At 38.4% G+C, this 19812-nt stretch overlaps 1 protein-coding gene across 1 annotated transcript in view; it reads right to left on the bottom strand.

The window, feature by feature from the left end:
- Positions 1-19812, bottom strand: part of LOC144196251 (uncharacterized) — a 119364-nt gene that overhangs the window by 26470 nt on the left and 73082 nt on the right. The window contains exons 7-8 of the mRNA XM_077716196.1: positions 13468-13531; positions 9653-9912 (exon numbers count right to left, since the gene is read on the bottom strand). Of these exons, the coding sequence (XP_077572322.1) occupies positions 9907-9912; positions 13468-13531 (70 nt within the window). The 3' untranslated portion in view covers positions 9653-9906. The remainder of the gene's footprint in view (positions 1-9652; positions 9913-13467; positions 13532-19812) is intronic.

The following is a 19812-nucleotide window of genomic DNA, read 5'->3' as shown; positions in this document are numbered from 1 at the left end:
TTTGGGTCCTTGGGTCGTGGGTTCGAATCCAGGTTATGCCCACCTGTGTGGAGTTTTTATGTTCCCCCCGGGCCTTCGTGGGTTTCATTCGGGTACTCCGGTTTCCTCCCACAATCCAAAAAATGTGTATGCTAGGCTAATTGTATGCTAAATCGCTTCTAGATAAAAGTGAATGGTGGTTTTTGTCCTTCTGCCCTGCGATTGGCTGGCTACCAATTCAGCCGGGTCAGGCTCCGGCACCCCCTGCAACCCCAGTGAGGAGTAGAAGTTAGTAAAGCAGTTCAGAAAATGAGATGAAGCGACAAATTGATTGACTAGCATCGCCATCTTTTTTGAATGTAATTTTTTCCTTTTTTAACGCTTTTTTTGGCATTATTCATTAACTAATTTTTAATTATTTATTTTTTTCATTTAAAAAGCATATACTAATTTCAGGTTATTTAGAAAAATAAAATATATTAAATATTGCCTTATAGAAAACACAACATACCCTCCCACTTTGAATAAATTGGTTACATAAATAGATTCCTTTTGTTATGGCGGCCATCTTGGTTGGGCGACTTGTCTAAAAACTTCAACTTCAACGTAATTAATCAGCGCTCCGCTACAATGTCATTTTCACCGCGATACTAATTGTGCTGTCGTTTATCGAGAGTAAATACAAAACGATGCGCATTATATTTCCATAGAGCGGCCGATACGTAGATAATTCCATATAGCTAGTTAAAGGCGGGACTCCGCCCACCTTCCCGGCCCTGCGGTGGTCCGGGTTAAATTGGCTTGAAAATGAGTTTGGAGCTGGTAATAGCGGGGAGCTGAACTTGGACGCGTGCGCGTTAATAGAGTGCGAGCGCCGGAGAATTCGGGTGTTACGGCGTGAATGGGACGCGAGCAGGTGGGGGGGCGCTGCCGCGTTCATGAACAGACTTGAAGGCAATTAGGTGACTGGGCCCGAGTGTGAAGAGTGCGGGACGGGGGGAGCGTTTGGGAGGGAGAGGGGGTTCCTAAACCTACCTTCTTCAAAAACCACTTTCTCATATAAATGTATGGGGGCAATGCATATTTTTTTTTGTGGAAATGGGAGAGGTGAGTTTGGGACAAATGCAACTTGTCATTGGATAAAAACATTAGCACAATGCTAACTTTTTGGGGAAGTATTTTTTTGTGGTGGGAGGTATATATATATTATACATGTGATAACATAACAATTTTTCAAATATTCGGAGGTCAGAGCACAACCAATGTATATGTAATATATGTATGTATGTATATGTAGTATATGTATGTATGAATGTATATGTAGTATATGTATGTATATGTAGTATATGTATGTATGTATATGGAGTATATGTATGTATGTATATGTAGTATATGTATGTATGTATATGTATTATATGTATGTATGTATGTATATGTACGTATGTATATGTAGTATATGTACGTATGTATATGTAGTATATGTATGTATGTATGTATATGTAGTATATGTAGGTATGTATATGTAGTATATGTAGGTATGTATATGTAGTATATGTAGGTATGTATATGTAGTATATGCATGTATAAATATCCAGTATATGTATTATGTATGTATGTATATGTAGTATATGTAGGTATGTATATGTAGTATATGCATGTATAAATATCCAGTATATGTATTATGTATGTATGTATATGTAGTACATGTATGAATGTATATGTAGTATATGTATGTATGTATATGTAGTATATGTATGTATGTATATGTAGTATATGTATGTATGTATATGTAGTATATGTATGTATGTATATGTATTATATGTATGTATGTATATGTACGTATGTATATGTAGTATATGTACGTATGTATATGTAGTATATGTATGTATGTATGTATATGTAGTATATGTAGGTATGTATATGTAGTATATGTAGGTATGTATATGTAGTATATGTGGGTATGTATATGTAGTATATGTAGGTATGTATATGTAGTATATGTAGGTATGTATATGTAGTATATGCATGTATAAATATCCAGTATATGTATTATGTATGTATGTATATGTAGTATATGTAGGTATGTATATGTAGTATATGCATGTATAAATATCCAGTATATGTATTATGTATGTATGTATATGTAGTACATGTATGTATGTATATGTAGTATATGTATATATGTGTAGTATATGTATGTATGTGTTGTATATGTATGTATGTATGTATGTGTTGTATATGTATGTATGTATGTATGTGTTGTATATGTATGTATGTGTTGTATTTGTATGTATATGTTGTATAAGTATGTATGTGTTGTATATGTATGTATGCATATGTTGTATATGTATAGATGTACATGTATGTATGTATATGTATGTATGTATGTATATGTATGAATGTACATGTATATGTTGTATATGTATGAATATGTTGTATATATAAATGTGTTTGTAAATGTATGTATATGTTTATGTTGTATAGGTACATGTATATACATGTATGTGTATATGTACCAGGAAAACTATGAAAAAAGTGCCACATATAGTCCAGAAAACAGTACTAAAGTGGTACCTCTACTTACGAATGCTTCTCCATACGAAATGTTCAGGTTATGAAATACTTTGAGTTGCATTGACTGTAACCAATATTGATTTTAATACATGAATAAATCATATTCTCATCATTGTCTCTCATTTTGGTGTGTTCCTCACAAAAATCATACAAAATTATATATTAAATAAGTACACTTTTGGCGCTAAAGTGTTCATGCAAAAAATAGGAAAACAAATGAATGAATAAATTAAAAGAAGGCCTGCCAATTGAATAATCATCTAATTCTAATGTTTTATCCCATCATGAATAATTTGCCAGCCCTTAAACATGTTCCTTTAGCCCCGCCCCCCCCTCGTGCCAAGCGCAACATCAATTATTTTCATTGCACAACTTCCATCGCCAAGGATCTTAGCGAGTGTGAATGATGAATTTTTAAATACTCTTTCACACGATTCAATCATTTAATTAGCTTGTAAAAACACGCCACGGGGGGACTTTTAACCTGAAAGTACTTCCTGGTTCAACTCATTCATTTGAAAAAACAAAACTCAAGAGTCCACCGCAACAACGACACCATCAAAGACGGCCATCTCATTAGATCTCGTCGACAAAAAAGCTCTCGACGCCGCACCTCCTCCTCCCCCCCGCATTTGATTTCCCTCTCCCCCCTCTTAATTGTCACTGATTGCATTTTCATCATTTATTTTCCGCCAAGACATTTTTCTCTTTGTTGAAGAGCTCTTTGATTCTCTTTGAGTCTCCTGATTAGCGCTTGTTAGCATTATTAAAAGGTGAAGAGATTTGCCCTACGGTGACGGATTGGACAGTTTGACTCAGCGGGGGCGGAGCCTCTGTGTGTGTGTGTTTTATTTATTACAGTATTTTCACGACGATAAGGCGCACCGCATTATAAGGCGCACCCTCAATGAATGACATTTTTTCCATATATGAGGCGCACTGTATTATAAGGCGCAATGTCTATTTTGGAGAAAATTTAAGACTTTAAGTGCGCCTTATAGTGGTGAAAATATGGTAATTGCTATTGACTTCCAGGTATGAAGCACTCACTCACAACACAGTCACCTCTAGAGCCAGCCATTGTTGATGTTTTGGATTTTTTTGTATAAAATCTTGCAGTGGGGGAGGAGCTATATGATGGAAGATGTTGTAAACTAAGATGGCTGATCTGCATATTTAACAGTATTGTTTCAGTTCAGGCGTTTTTTTTTTTTTTTTAATATCCGACATTGGTGGTTTTTTGTTTTTGGTTTTCTGTTTTTTCCATATATAAGGCGCACTGGATTATAAGGCGCACTGTCTATTTTGGAGAAAATTTAAGACTTTTAAGTGCGCCTTATAGTCGTGAAAATACGGTAATTATTATTTTTTCAATTAAATCCCCAAATTTAACAGCGCAAAATGGGTAATTTAGCAAATTGCTACTCGACGGCCAGGGGATGCGGCCCTTTGCCTTTTTGGTTCGCCGTTCTGAGGACACGCCCCTCCAGGCCCCGGCGGGGACGACACTTTGACACACTCGTTAATAATACATTAATGAAGGTGGGCCGCGTCTTTGATAATGGGGGTGTTGGAAGAGAGCCAGGCAATGGTCTCGCTGCTGTAATCCAACCTCGGGTTAAATAAGCTTTTGTTAGCATGGGAGCAGAGGGAGGGGGGGTTAGGGGGGCAATGGGAGGGGCCAGGATACCGTGGAAGGGCGGGGCTTCAAGGGCCTTAGGATATGGTAATGTGTGGGGCGCAGGTGGAAAGAAGCGGTGGTTTGAAATGGCGGTCGCTTGGAATGATGGCCGTTGGGGTTCCCAGTCAAAATGGATTGGTCGTCAATGTGACCAATGATGACTGTCCAATGAATTTGGGATGCTTGATAGGGTTTTTGGGGGAAATGTTGGTTGATTACGGAATACTGGGTTGGTTGGGGAATTTTTGGGGAATTTTTTTGGGGGATTTTGGAGGAATTGCTGTTGATTTTGGGTCACTGGCTGGTCATGGTTTGTTTGGTTTTGTTTTAGGTCGCTTCTATGTTTCTTACTGTTACTTCAGTTAATGGTGTTAATTGTGGGGGTTAGTTTTTTGGGCATTTGAGTTACTTACATTTATTTTTGTCTCATTTCGTGGTCACAATCTATTTATTTTGGGTCACTTGCTGATATTCCAGGTCGTTTTGTAGAATTTCCTATTGATTCAGTGTCAAAGTGGCGGCCCGGGGGCCAAATCTGGCCCGCCGCATCATTTTGTGTGGCCCGGGAAAGTAAATCATGAGTGTCGACTTTCTGTTTTAGGATCTAATTAAAATGACGTGTATAGATGTATGTTAAATTACCTGATTTCCCCATTTTAAATCAATAATAGTCATTTTAATCATTTTTTTCTGTGTTTTTAGTTCAAAAATCATTTTGTAAAATCTAAAAAAGCTCAAATAAAAATTGTTTTAAATCTATAAAAAACGGAATATTCAGGGCTTTTAATCCAGTTATTTTAATCATTTATTAAATAAAAAAAAAAACATCCATCCCAGACCTGACAAACCAATCGGGTTGCTTCTTAAACAAGCAGAGCACCTGACAAATTCAGTCACCCAATTGGACAAAAAGTGTCATTTAGTTTAGGTTGGAGTGAAATCCCACATCCATAGGGGGGTCCTTTTGTCGGAATAGTTTGGAGACACCCACCCACTCCGCTATAAGTGGTTGTTGGCACCACCGGACTTTGACGTTGTTTACGTTTATCTCGGCAGCAGCTGTCTGTTCCGCTATCCAAAACACGCAATCAACAAACAAACCCACAATAAAAGCATCCCGACTTGAATATTTTAAAAACCCGCCCCTCTGGCGGCATCCACCAAACCAACCCCCCCGTCCCATCCCGTCCCCGCCGTCTCACGCCGCGTCGTCTTGTCGGTTTTGGCAGCCTCTCGCCGGCGCGTAGAAATGTTTCGGCTGATATCAGAAGGAGATTCTAATCACAGGGGTGTTGTGTTAGCGCCAAACACCAAAAAAAAGCAAGAACAAGAGTTTCCCCGCCTGTCAACGGCGCCCGTGTCAGGCGGCGATACGCCTCCAGACACGTCTACCGCCGCCGCCGCCACCGCCGCTCGGCAAAGTGCGGCAAACTTAACAGCGGCCTCGGGAACAAAGGGAATCGAAAAATACGACGGGATGCTAACGTTTCCTAGAGTCAAATACAGTATGTTGAAAACGTGTGTGTGTGTATGTGAGAAGGTAAACACCACCATTAAGTTGCTAACTGGGAGGAAGCACAGTGGGAATTTGTGCTTTTGTTTCCTCGTCCCGACACACCTTTTGTTGAGTTTTCCCGCTCGCGTACTCGTTATACATCCCTGGGTCGAACGTTTAATTGGAGCGTCAGCTGACAAAACTGCAGCCCAAAGCGCCGTAGCGTCACTCAAACGTTGTGTCGTGCTAACATCAACGCCCAAAGTCAAATTGTTCCCTTGTTGAACGGTTAAGTTTGCCGAAATAACACCAATGCCTGTAAACCCCGCCCACCCTGTTACAAGTTGAATTTCATGCTAGTCTACCTAAAAACCGTGTGGTTAGCATAACTCAAAAACAGCTAAGCTAATGTAGTAAAGCAGTGTATCCCAACCTTTTTTGAGCCGAGGCACACTTTTTGCATTGAAAAAAATCTCAAGGGACACCACCATCTGAAAATCTTTGTCGCCTATATTTAAAATAGTTATTCTCATCGAAGTTTTATCAGCAGAAATCGCATCCAAAATTATTCCAAAATCTAATTTTTCACAATGACCTAATGTCACGGAAATTTGGCCTGTGGACCCTGAACAACTTCCGGTTTGAGTGATGCAAATAACCAATTAAAGTTATTGATCGCATCATTTTATGATTTTTCTCTAAATATTACTTAAATCTCCTAATATTCCGCAAAAAAATGTTGTGCTCACACAGACTTTACGTCGGCAAAAGTTGATGTCCTAGAAACCAGACAACTTCCGTTTCGACTTAGAGAAAGAGCAAACAAATTACTGTTTGACAACTTGAATCAAATAATAGTATAATCTACAATTTAACGTCCATCATATTTTGATTTGATTCTTGTAATAGTTCCTTTATAATCTCCTTATATTCATATACATTTTTCTCTCTCAATATCACATTGTATGACTTCTTGCAATTTCCCACGGCACACCTGACCATTGCTCACGGCACACCAGTGTGCCGCGGCACAGTGGTTGGGAAACACTGTAGTAAAGGATAAAGTGTGATATGGCACAATTATATGGGAGATAAGTTGACAACTCATGGATTGCCATTTTTTTATGTGGCCAAAAAGAGTTGATGTTAATGTTATTTAAGAAAATAATCAAGTACATAAAGTACTAAAAAGTTGTTAATAAGGTCAAAGGTCATTTGTACACTGGCCTTGAGAGGGGTAAAACTTGATATATTCTTACATCATGTTAAGTTTGCAAGGGTGTCAGACTCAGGTTCGTTCGTGGGCCGCATTAGTGTCCATTCTAGATATAATATTTCAATTTTTTAAAAATAAATTGATTAAAAGAACTGGAGTAAAAGCCCTGATTATTAAGTTTTTTATAGATCTAAAACAAACTTTATTTGAGCTTTTTTCAAATATATTTTTAGATTTTACTAAATTATTGTTGAACTAAAAACATAAAAAAATGGATAAAGAAATGACAATTATTGATTTAAAAGAGGGAAAATCAGGAAATGTAATATACATCTATACTCTTCAATTGAATTTGATCCTAAAACAGAAAGTCAGCACTCATGATTTACTTTCTCGGGCCACACAAATTGATACGGCGGGCCAGATTTGGCCCCCGGGCCGCCACTTTGACAAGAGTGAGTTAGATACTAGTTACATGAGATTTTGCTGTAATATTTTAATTATGCTGATTAGAATAACGCTTTGAATTTCATTTTCTGCTTGAAATTATTACTTGAAATAGTTTGTTTTGAACGTTTTGCATTTTGATTTAAACATATGTATCCTCCCAAAAATGTCTTCTAAAAACATTCAACATTTTTTAATGCGATGACTCGATTCCTTGACCTAATTCAACCCAAAAAATAATCTAAAAGCTCCAAACTCCCCCCCAAAAAACTGCTATCAACTTGAAAACACTTCAAAAATCCATCTAAGTTTTTAAAGTGTATTTTCAAACAAGTCACTCATCACCGCCATCCCTCCCACTCAAATGAATTGGACATCTACCACTGTCAAAAACACTCAGCCCTAAGTTTTTAAGGATTTGACGTCCATAACCCAACAAAATAATCCAATTAGTCCAAAAAAACTACATTACAAAACTTGAAAATCTTCTCAGAAGAAAATAGACATAGAAAACATCCAAACATAAAACATTTTATTCCCCCAAATCCCCCCTTAAAACGACAAAATCTCTCAAAAAAACCTCCCAAACATCCCCATGAATAACCCCCCAATTCCTTCCCCATCAATAACGCAAGCCAAGCTCCATCTCTCCATCAAAAACCCGAATACTAAATAAACCAGTACGCAAACAAAACCAATGGCTAGCGAATTAAAACCCCCCAAAAACCTCCTTGGCGTCCAATTAAACGTCAACCAAACGCCATTCCCTTCTAAAGTCGACTAATTCCAAAGTCCCTGACGTCCCCCCCGCCCCCGCCCCGCCCCTTTTTTGCCCTTCCCTCATCTCCACATGAAAAGAAATTGTCCCAAAGTAAGTTCTTAAAAGAGCTTCAAATCATTAAGCGGGATTTTTCAAAGTACCGCTGATGGAAAGCCAATGGGAAAGTCCTGCCACTTTAATGTGTAGAAGAAGAAGAAGAAGATGACGGCGTCCTTTCACACCAAGTGAATATGTTTGAAAGAATCACAGAGTGGCTGGCGTCTTTGGTCCTCGCCGCCACGCCCGCCGGGTCCTCGCCAAGCGCTCTCTCTGACTTTCAACACCATCCCTTCAAGCCAAAGACGCCATCACACACACACACCCGCGTTTTTTCGGCCCTCCGACCGACCTAAGTTGATTTATTTAGCAGGTCCACTCGGCTCCGGCTCCCCTGTGATGCCAGCGCGCGCTAACCCCGCCCCCCTCCATCCCGCGGGTTCGACTGGACCCTTCGCCAAGAACATCACAAGGAAAAAAAACCAGTATCGTACACTAAAATTTGATTCTACTCGGTTTTAATCTTGTTTTTTTATTCCCTTGAAGAATGTCCCTCTTGGCTCGTGGGCGCCATTTTGTGTCATGGGTTGATAATGTATCCATGGCATGTTTTGGTGGATTTTATTGAAGTTTAACTTGAATTTCAGCATATTCACTTTAAAGTGTAAAGTAATTGCTAGCTTGGATTGGTTTTTGATAGTGAATTCAACTCATTGGCTGATAAGGATTGGTCGCTGTGGGGTTTTCTAGTTGAAAGGGATTTTGTTTTCTATGAGAGATAAACGTCTTTTTAGTAGAATTGAACGGGCGATACTTAAAAGGTTTGTAGATGTGGAAGTTGTTTACATGTGTGTTTATGTGTGCGCTAACGTTAGCTTCCTCCTTAGCATGTGTTGTAGTGATTTAAATACATTCTTAATACAATATTAGGACTCTTTGATTATTTTTGAAGGGTTTACTAGTTTTTTTTAGGACTGAGAAACGAATAATAGAATTTACATATAACATACTACTTTACTTACAAAATAAAATCCAAGTCATTTTTTTGGAGAACTGAGAACAAAATTTGAGAATTTACATATAACATACTACTCTACTTACATAAATTAATTCCAGGTCACTTTTTTGAGGACTGAGAACCAAATTTGAGAATTTATATATAAAATACTACTCTACTTACACAAAAAAATAATTCCAAGTCATTTTTTTTTAGGACTGAGAACCAAATTTGAAAATTTATATATAAAATACTACTCTACTTACACAAAAAAATAATCCCAAATCATTTTTTTTTCGCGAACTGAGAACCTAATTCGAGAATTTACATTTACTTACACACAAAAATCCAACTTACAAAACCCAATACATTTCCTAAGTAAAGGCACCACTGTACTTAACTGTATTTATACTAAATAAAGCAAGAAAATATTTGATGTTACTCACCAATATTGTACGTGAGAAGGGCAGCTGGAGCTCATTGGTCGCCTTTGTCGCATCCATTGGGACAAGGGGCGACCTGAGGGGGGGCGTCCAATCGGAGTTCAAAGGTGAAAGGTAGGGCCCCCGGGCTCCGGCTAGTCACGGCTCGATTCCTGACAGGCCGGCTCGCACCTTCCTACCCCGCATGACACTCGGGGACGCGCCGACCTCGCCGGGGGCCGCCACCATCGCCGGCGCCGCGTTAGCACTTGAAAGCGCTAGCCCTGCACCCAGAAAAAATGTCAGTAAATTGTTTTGTAAATGATTTCCGAAATGCAATAATATGACAAAATAAAGCATTCAGCTCAATATATTCTAATGCATCTCTTATTATAATGTATTGTAGATTAATAGAATACACGTTTTTCAAAAATATTAGTAAGATATTTTTCAAAAAAATGAGAAATATATTTTTCAAAAACACAATGTCACATCATTTGGTGGAATACATACAATTTAGCTACAAGAGTATTCATGTCTCAGTAATATTTACACATATTTAATACACAAATATTAAAAAACAATAATTCTCCCATTTTTAGTTTATATTTTTTTGTATTTCTATCAAATAGTAGAATAGATAAGACCCTAATGATTAGGGTCTTATCTATTCCACCAAATTACATTCCATGGTTTTGGAAAAATGTATTCATGTCTTACTAATATTTACTAATATTTAATAAATAAAATACAAAAAATAAAATGGCATTAGGGCCCAATCCCATTTTAATTTTATTTTTAGTCAAAATCCAAAATAACCTGCATACAGAACAGTCCGATAAAAAAGTGGTTAGCCCTTCCGCCTCGCAGTTCTGAGACCGAGGGTTCAATTCCCAGTGGAGTTTTTTTTATTCTCACGAGGCGTGCATGGGTTTTCTCCGGGTACTCCAATTTCCCCCTCCATCTCCAAATCATACATGCTAGGCTAACCATATGCTAAATCATCCTTAGCTATTAGCAATTGGTTGTTAATCTCATTGTACTCTGCCATTGGCTGACAACAATTTTCACACAAAAACCCAAATTTAAAACCCTACACATTCCCATTTCTTTTCCCAACACTCACCTAGCCCCGCCCCTCTTACCCCCCCCCCCCCCCCTAGTTTCCAAATAAATCATTCCAATAAACAAAATATTAAAAAAACACAACATCTACCACTAAAAACAACAACCCCAAATAGCCTATGAGTCTTTTTTGAGCGACTTTCTTCTTCTTCTATGAAAAAAACAACAACAACAACAACAACCCAAAAAAGACGGGAGTGAAGCCAACTCATCCGTCATTTGCGGAAAAGGTCAAGATTTGGCAGGTGGGAGGAAGGCGGCCGTCGCCGGGATTTTTCCGCTGCCGTGAGCACTTAAGCAGCAGCGAAGCTGGCTTAAAACGCATCTGCCAGTAAACATTTTGCCTTGACCGCAGGTCAGCGGCGGCCCCGCCGTTTCGCTCGCTCGGCCGAGCGTGAACGCGTACCTGCAAAAAACTGCCGGGCCATTTTCCCTTTAGCTTCCTTCTACGGTTCCTTGCTAACTGCTCGTCCGAGCGGACGACGTCAACGTTATTTTTTTTTACTTCCCTGGAGGACTTTCCACTCCTATGACAAGACATAAGTCGTCATATGAGTTAAGGGAGGGGTGTCCAAGTTCGATATGGAGCGGGACATGTGGTATTTAGCGTTTTATCGGGTATGCATGCTGCCATCTTTCATTCATTCACTTTTCTGGTCGATTAATTTCGCATTTTCACATTTTTTTTTAGATTTGTCAAAGCAAAGGTTTGGCATCTATTTTAATTTGCATTTTTTAATGAGGAGAACGCATTAACTATAGTTTTTTTAAAATGTATTTTATTAATATTGTTTCTTCTTACAAAAACATATGTGATATTTTCTTTTTGAAATGAGTTTACATGAAAAATAGAAGGGGAGAAAAGTAATAAATTAGTTTTGTTTATGTATATGTGCATATGTAAATATATTTCTATATGGTGAACTATTAAATTAAATTAATTTTATTTTTAATTTTATTATCTAAAAAAATAATGTATTTTTTAACTGGCAAGATATTCTTTTCTTTAATTTCCTTTTTTGAAATGATTATATTAAAAAAAAGAGAAGGGAAGAAAAGTAATAAATGTATTTTATTTATGTATGTAAATATGGTGAATTATTAAATAAATTTTATTTTAAATTGTAAAATCATTTTTTCACTTACGAGATCATTTTTTAAGGGTACAAAGTTGTATTATTATTTTTTTAATAGTCAATATCATATTCATTAATTCAGGTTCTACATTATTTTCACCCAAAAAATATAATTAAAGAATTATAATCATCTTCAGACATTAAATGAACTTTATGGAAAAAACAAAAACAAAAAAACAATTGAACTTCATTCATTTTCACCACAAATTCTCACAAGGGTCACAGGGGGTGCTGGAGCCTATCCCAGCCAACCACAGGGGGACACACACTCTAAAATCTTAGCCAATCACAGCCAGCAATATCTAAAACCATCATTTTCAAAACAATTTCCCTTCATTTCAACTAAAAAAATCCCATTTAAAATCGAACACCTCATCACCGACATGAACTGTCCAAAAAAAACCTCCCAAACAACTCCATCCAAAGGTCAAAAGGTCACGGTCCAACGTCAATTCGACTCATCGCCTCCCATTAACGGCAACGGATCGTCCGTCAATGGCGGCCACCACCACCCAAAGCGTCCCCCGAATGCGCCCCGTGGCGGAAATGTCATCCCAAATAACACGTCATTAGCCGACTTTTGTTAAAATGGACGCCAAATGGGCCCGAGAAATGGCCGCCGCAGCCCGTCGACGGGCGGCTAAGTGCCTCTTTACCTCCTCCTTCAAGGCCGCCGTCTGCCATTACGGCCGGACGGAAGGCGGCTGTTACTCACAACTCGGAAAGCACTTTGTGCGTTCCACAACAAGAAGGAGGGGGTATGGGCGGAGCCAAGACGTTATCCCTGGGGGCGGGGACAGATGCGGATGCCGCCTCCCCCTCTGGAACATCTGGAGAGAATTCCCATTTGGGATCGGCAAGGATGCTTCCCTCCCATAAAAAATGAATCTTCCCGCCGAGATATAAACAGCCAATGACCCGAGTGGAGCGGAACGTAAACATGGCGACAAAATGTTCCATTTGAGTGCCAACACCTGTTTGGAAAAGGCTAAAATAACCAAAATAAAACATCTAATATTTACTAATGATACTATCCTGCTGTGATATGACTGTCAAATGAATGACAACAGCTGTAAACTTAGTTTAACTCTTAATTCATTCATTTTCTGGACCGCAGGGGGTGCTGGAGCCGATCTCAGCTGACTTGGGGTTGGGGGTGCTAGAGCCTATCCCATCTGACTTTGAGCAAGAGGTGCGGGACATCTAGAATTGGTGGCCAGCCAATCACAGGGCACAAAACAACTGACAACCACTCACATTCATACTTAAGGGCAATTTAGCATATAATTAGCCTAGCATGCATGTTTTTAGCATGTGGGAAAAAAACAGAGTATCCAGAGAAAACCCACACAGGCCCAGGGAGAACATGCAAACTCCAGACAGTTAGGTCTGACCTGGGTTCGAACCCACATCCCCAGAACTGCGAGCCGACGCACTAACCACTTTACCACCGGGTTGCCAGATACAGAAAATTATAATTTTATAAACTGTGAGCGTTTAATACTCACTTAGGACAAAAGAATATGTATTTTAAATAAAATTTCACCCTGAAAGATTAAATGAAAAGGGAAAACTCACCAGGGCAAAGTGGGAATCGAACTCGTGCTGCCAGGACCAACCACTCAACCACCGGACTGCCAACCTTGAAAAAAAGAAAAACACGAAATTATATTTCTATAAACTGTGAAAATTGAAGTCTTTTGACACAAAAAACTAAAAAAAATGACATAAAAATTCGCTCAAAACGAACAAATGAAACAAAAAAACGCTGCCGAGCGGGAATCGAACCCGAACCGCCCGCACCGAAGTCAAGCAACATAAGCCCCGCCCCTTAAATATTATTTGTCAGCCATTTTTACCCCATTTAGACGACACGCCACTTTTCTTACCAGAGAAAACAAATACCGCAGGGCTCAAAATTCATGTATAAATGACGAAACGTTAACTTTTATCGAGTTAACGGCCCATTTTTTTTCTTTTTAATGGTTCCGCTTGTCAGAATCTGTCGCCATCCCAAAAAAAAAGACAAACAATAAAGGACGCTTTAGCCCCGGCAAAGAGTATCACTTCCCATTTGCTGGATTCCACGGAAGCGGCGTTATGGCGCGGCGGTCGGGGCCATCAATGAAACATGAGCGGTCGGAAAGGGCGGCAGACGGCGTAAAAGCACGCGGGATGCGATCTGCGCCTTGTTTAGAGCGCCGTGATTTTTTTTTTCTCAGACCCCGGGGGGCTTCGCGGCGGGAGCGGCCTGGGGGCATCCGCCAAATGCCGCCAGCTCGCCATTATATCTTCAACTCCATTTAACATCAAATTTCTGCCGGGCGGCCACGCGAGCATCTTCGCCATCTCCGGCAAGAGGGGGGCGGGGTGCAAAAGGGGGCTTTTCAAAATGGACTCCCCCAAAAAAGGGGTTCAAATGGAGGAAATGTGGAAAAAATATTTTTACTGAAAATGCAAAGGTCAAAAGCTAAATTTAAAGATATTTTGTGAGCCATTTTTCAATTGAATCACCAAAATAAAAGTCAAATATGATCTAATTTTACAAAGCTTTTCAAAATAGACTCCCAAAAAAGGGGTTTAAATGGAGGAAATGGCAAAAAAATATTTTTTACTGAAAATGCAGAGCTGCGAAAGGTCAAAAGTCAAATTTAAAGACATTTTGTGAGCCATTTTTCGATTGAATCGCCAAAATAAAAGTCAAATATAATCTAATTTTACAATGCTTTTCAAAATGGACTCCCCAAAAAGGGGTTTAAATGGAGGAAATGGCAAAAAAAATATTTTTTTACTGAAAATGCAGAGCTGCCAAAGGTCAAAAGTCAAATTTAAAGACATTTTGTGACTCAATTTCTGAGTGACATGCCAAAATAAAAGTCAAATGATCTAATTTTACAATTTTTCAATTTATTTCCTTTTTTCAAATGTTAATTCTTAAAAGAAATAAAAAAAACACAAATGAAAAAAATACTCTGGTTTTAGCTAAAACGCTTGAATTTCAACGGAGTTTTCGATCCAAAATGGCGGCACACGCGGGTACAGTGGCTCTTTCCTCTCTACTTTAGTGTTTTTCCCCCACCAATTTTATTATAAGCATTTGTGTATAATGACAACAAAAGCTTTTTAATTGCCGTTCTATTACAAAAAAAAGTGAGCACTCTCCTTTCAAAATAAAAGATAGTTTCAACAATGCGCAAAACTTATTGAAAACACAACATTACCCTTGGAAAAAATGACTGGTTAAGGCCCTTAAATTCCTCACTGTTTGCTTTTAGCTAACACACTTATGTTTCAACTGAGTTTTCGACCCAAAATGGCGGCACACGCGGGTACTGTGGCTCTTTTCACTCCACTTTTCGTGTATTCTTTCCCCCTATTTTCATTCTACGCATCCGTGTACAATGACAATACATACTCTAAACTTGCCATGCTGTTAAAAAGGAAGTAAGCACTCTACTTTCAAAATAAAAGAAGATTTCAACAATGCACAAAACTTATACGTTGCCTTTGGAAATGACTGGTCAAGGACGTTAAACTACACCCCCCCCCCCTTCCCACACAATGGCGTCGTCCCTCCCCTCAGGCCAGACAAGCCCCGCCCCCTTGGGACGACTTGATGATATGTCATTAAATGTTTTAAAGTTTGCATAATTGATCGCCTCCAATAAATCCTCATTGATTAACGTAGGTCTAGCATGAAGAAAGGGGGCGTGGCCCACTTAAAAATTCATAACCTTTATTTTCTTCTTTTTCTTCTTCTTCTTCACAATCCATTAGGCTCCCGCCATTGATTGACCTCCAATGTCTTCCTGACCGTGAGCCCCTACTTTGATTTATTTATTTATTTTTCCCCACCTTAAGCGGCCTCGGCAATAAATAAATGACGGCACCCCCCGTAAACATCTTTGCGCTATTATTTAAGCTCGCGGGAGCTGACAGCCTCAAAGCCGAGTGTGTAAATTTTCTAAAAGGTTCTGAATGTTTCATGATCATTTCAGCCAATGATGGCTAGTCGAGCTCTTACTTGTAATATTTATACGGCGGGCCTTCAATCATTCATGTGACAGGATGTCAAATCGGAGCGGCGGGACGTGATCAACCTTTGGATGGAAAATATTTGTTTGTGTGCGCGACATTATTTGTCTGATTTATGCACTCGCTTGTTAGTGGTTGTTTATGACTGTGTCAGGCCTGAATATAAGACGACGCCCCTCTATTTTAAGACTAAGTTAATAAACAAAAAGACTTCTTGAAAGGAAATATTCACTGTACATCTGAAACAAATAATATATTTGAGAGAAAAATCATTATTTTCCTTATTCAAAATATGGAAAAACTGTTCACAGTAATCCCTCGATTATCGCGGGTTATGTAGACCACGCATGGCAGCGATAAATGAAAAACTGCGAACTTAGTCATCCTATTTTAAAAAAATAAGAATTTTAAATATATACATATATACATAGGTATATGTATATATACATAGGTATATGTATATATACATATATACATAGGTATATGTATATATGTATATATACATATATACATAGGTATATGTATATATACATATATACATATATACATATATACATAGGTATATGTATATATACATATATACATAGGTATATGTATGTATACATATATACATAGGTATATGTATGTATACATATATACATAGGTATATGTATGTATATACACATATACACTGGTATACGTATATATATATACACATATACACTGGTATATGTATATATATATACACATATACACATATACATAGGTATATGTATGTATATACACATATACATAGGTATATGTATGTATATACACATATACATAGGTATATGTATGTATATACACATACATAGGTATATGTATATACACATACATAGGTATATGTATATATACATATACATAAGTATATGTACATATACACATATACATAGGTATATGTATGTATACATATACACATATACATAGGTATATGTATATACATATACATGGGTATACATATATTTGTATATATATATATATATATATATATATATATATATATATATATATATATATATATATATATATACGAACTTATATGTATACATACATGTATATATATACATACATGCATACTAGTACTGCACTAGTAAGAGTTGAGGATTAGTAGGCTAGTTTTCTAACTGGCATAGTACTGGTAAAAGAAGCAATAATAGCGGTACTGTGATTGTTAGAGGACCTGTAATTGGATTAGAAGTAATTTTTGAGGACTTTTAAGACTAGTAGAAAACTTATTAGCATGCCAAGTATTGCATTAGTTACATACATAATTGAGAAACACGCAAGTAGTAGTAGTTGTGTACTAGAGTTAGAGTTGAGGATTAGTATGCTAGTTTTCAAACTGGCATAGTACTAAGTAATAGTGATGCTATGATTGCTATTGGAGCTGTAATTGGACCAGAAGTAGTTGTCGAAGCCTATTGGGACGATTTACTCACAAGCCAAGACCATGCAAAATATTACAATAGTTGCATCCACACTAGGACACCCCCACAAAACCAACGAACGAGCGAGTCAACTTGTCACGTACGGTGAGGCCGTGTCGTGCGGGCTGACAGGAAGGGAACCCGAACGCCAACGCCACAATGCCAGAATGCAGGAAGCGGCGCCAAAAGTGTGGAAAGAAGATGGCACGCATGTCCTCATTAGCCCGGCCCCTATATACACATTCACGCACGCACTAACCCGCACACACACCCGCATATACACACACGGCGACGTCACGAAACGCCTGTCACCCGACGTTTGTCACGCCGTTCCCGGGCTACGCTGGCACTTTTTGGGATGCCGTCCTCGCCACGGTAGGCAGGGTGGAGCTTAATTAGCGGCGAGTCGCCAAGCCGGCCTCGCCAACGATGGTCGCCCCCTACTGTCCTCGTCTACTATACGTAAACAAACAACAACGCGGGAATGGCGGTGGTTGTCAAGGTGTTTTTTTTACAGCGTAAACATGGGAAGTGACAAGTTATTCTTGCTCAGATTTGAGAGAAGAGTTGGGGATGTCACGACATCATCCGCAAGATTAAAAGATTTGCTGCCGGGGTTGCTTTAACTCAAAAACGTGACATTTTTTTCATTTTTTATTTTTAAATTGGTACTTTTTGGCATGTTTTGTTGAATTTGGGTCACTTTTTCATGATTTTAGTGGATTTGAAAAGGCACTTTTGGTACATTTGGGTGATTTTGTGTTGGTTTAAGGATTTTTAATGGACTATTTGGGGGATTTTAACATATAACCCATAAATATCCTAAAAAAGCAAAAATATACCTAAAATCCCATTATTTTAGGAATATTCTGGCTTTTTTGAGGATGTTTATGGTGATATGTTAATTTCTTACTTAGTAATCATTTGGGAATTCAATTTCAGTTAATTTTGGGTCGTTTTTTGTTGGTTTCTTGGCATTTTTAGTTGATTTTGGCTCACTCTGTGATGGTTATTTAAGGATATTTTTGGGTCACTTCCTATTAGTTGGATTTGACGTCTATGGCTGTCAATTGAGTGCTACAAAAAATAACCCCTTAGATCAGGGGTGGCCAACCCGCGGCTCGCGAGCCGCATGCGGCTCTTTGCCCGGTTTCATGCGGCTCTTACGTCCATATCAAAGTTTGTATTTGTGTTTTATTTTTATTTGCGTGTGCGCTTCGCTTGAGTTCAATACGGTATTTTCGTCCAATGCGCATGTGCTTGGGATGAAAATACCTCAAAGTTTCCCAGTAGGAGCAAGGTCATTTGAGTAAACGTTTTTAACAGAGTGGGAGAGCTCCCGTGAACCAGAAGCGACAATGAACAGCGTCGCGCACACAAAAAGTATCCCAAAGATCGAGCGTCGGCTGAAAAAGCCACACCCCCTGCGAGGCAGACCAAGGCGAGAGTGCTCAGCCGGGAGCAGCCAATAGGAGAGCGAGGTGGACACCCACGTGGTGGGCGCGCTAGTAAAAGCCATTCATAATAAATGACAGCTCACAAGGAGCGAACGTTGCGCAAAAATAGGCTCTGATTTTATGACAGAAGTCCCACTAAGTAACATGCATAGAAAAAGAAAAACGCTATTGTAAATTATTATATTTTTGTTTGCGGACTTGGTTGAACTGAGAGTTTGTCTGTGTGAGACAGTGCACACAATGTTCATTGTTGATAATGACTGGCCTGTGCTGTTAGTACTGTAGGAGTCAATTTATGTCATTACTATGCTGGTGTGCGACATTTACAATAAATCTGGCTGAGCAAAGGTATGGGTGTGATGTGGCTCTTTGCGGTAACAGTAAAAAATGTGGCTCTTTGCGGTAACACAGTAAAAAATGTGGCTCTTTGCGGTAACAGTAAAAAATGTGGCTCTTTGCGGAAACACAGTAAAAAATGTGGCTCTTGGTCTCTGACTGGTTGGCCACCCCTGCCTTAGATATTCCGCAAAAAAATTCAAATACAGTACTATACCAGATATTTGTACATAAACTACTGAAAGAAACTTTGTAAAAATCCTAATCAAGAAAGCTCATTTATTAACACATTGCATCATTTCTGTTAAAAAAATATATTAAGTAGTTTTTATACTTTTACAGTTAAACTAGCAAATGGACAATTTTGTTATGTTTATTCACAAGAAGCAAATATTTATTGCACATTAATGTAATGTTGGCCACATTTGTTCAAATTGACGGAAAAAAAAAATATATATTTATATGTGCTATTTTTCCCTCACAAAATCACATGACTTGGCTTCAGGACGTCCTTATTTATATAAAAAATGGGTGCGTCCAACTTGTGGACATCCAGTTTACAGCTCCATCTTTTATTAGCTAGCTCTACAATGTCTTCTGTGTCTGTACTTAGTACTGCAACCAATGGAATTACAAAAATAAAGTTCTAA

This window comes from Stigmatopora nigra, chromosome 5 (genome assembly GCF_051989575.1).
Source record: "Stigmatopora nigra isolate UIUO_SnigA chromosome 5, RoL_Snig_1.1, whole genome shotgun sequence".
NCBI lineage: Eukaryota > Metazoa > Chordata > Actinopteri > Syngnathiformes > Syngnathidae > Stigmatopora > Stigmatopora nigra.
The sequence above is the reverse complement of the archived record's forward strand: the minus strand, read 5'-3'. Positions and strand labels throughout refer to the sequence as shown.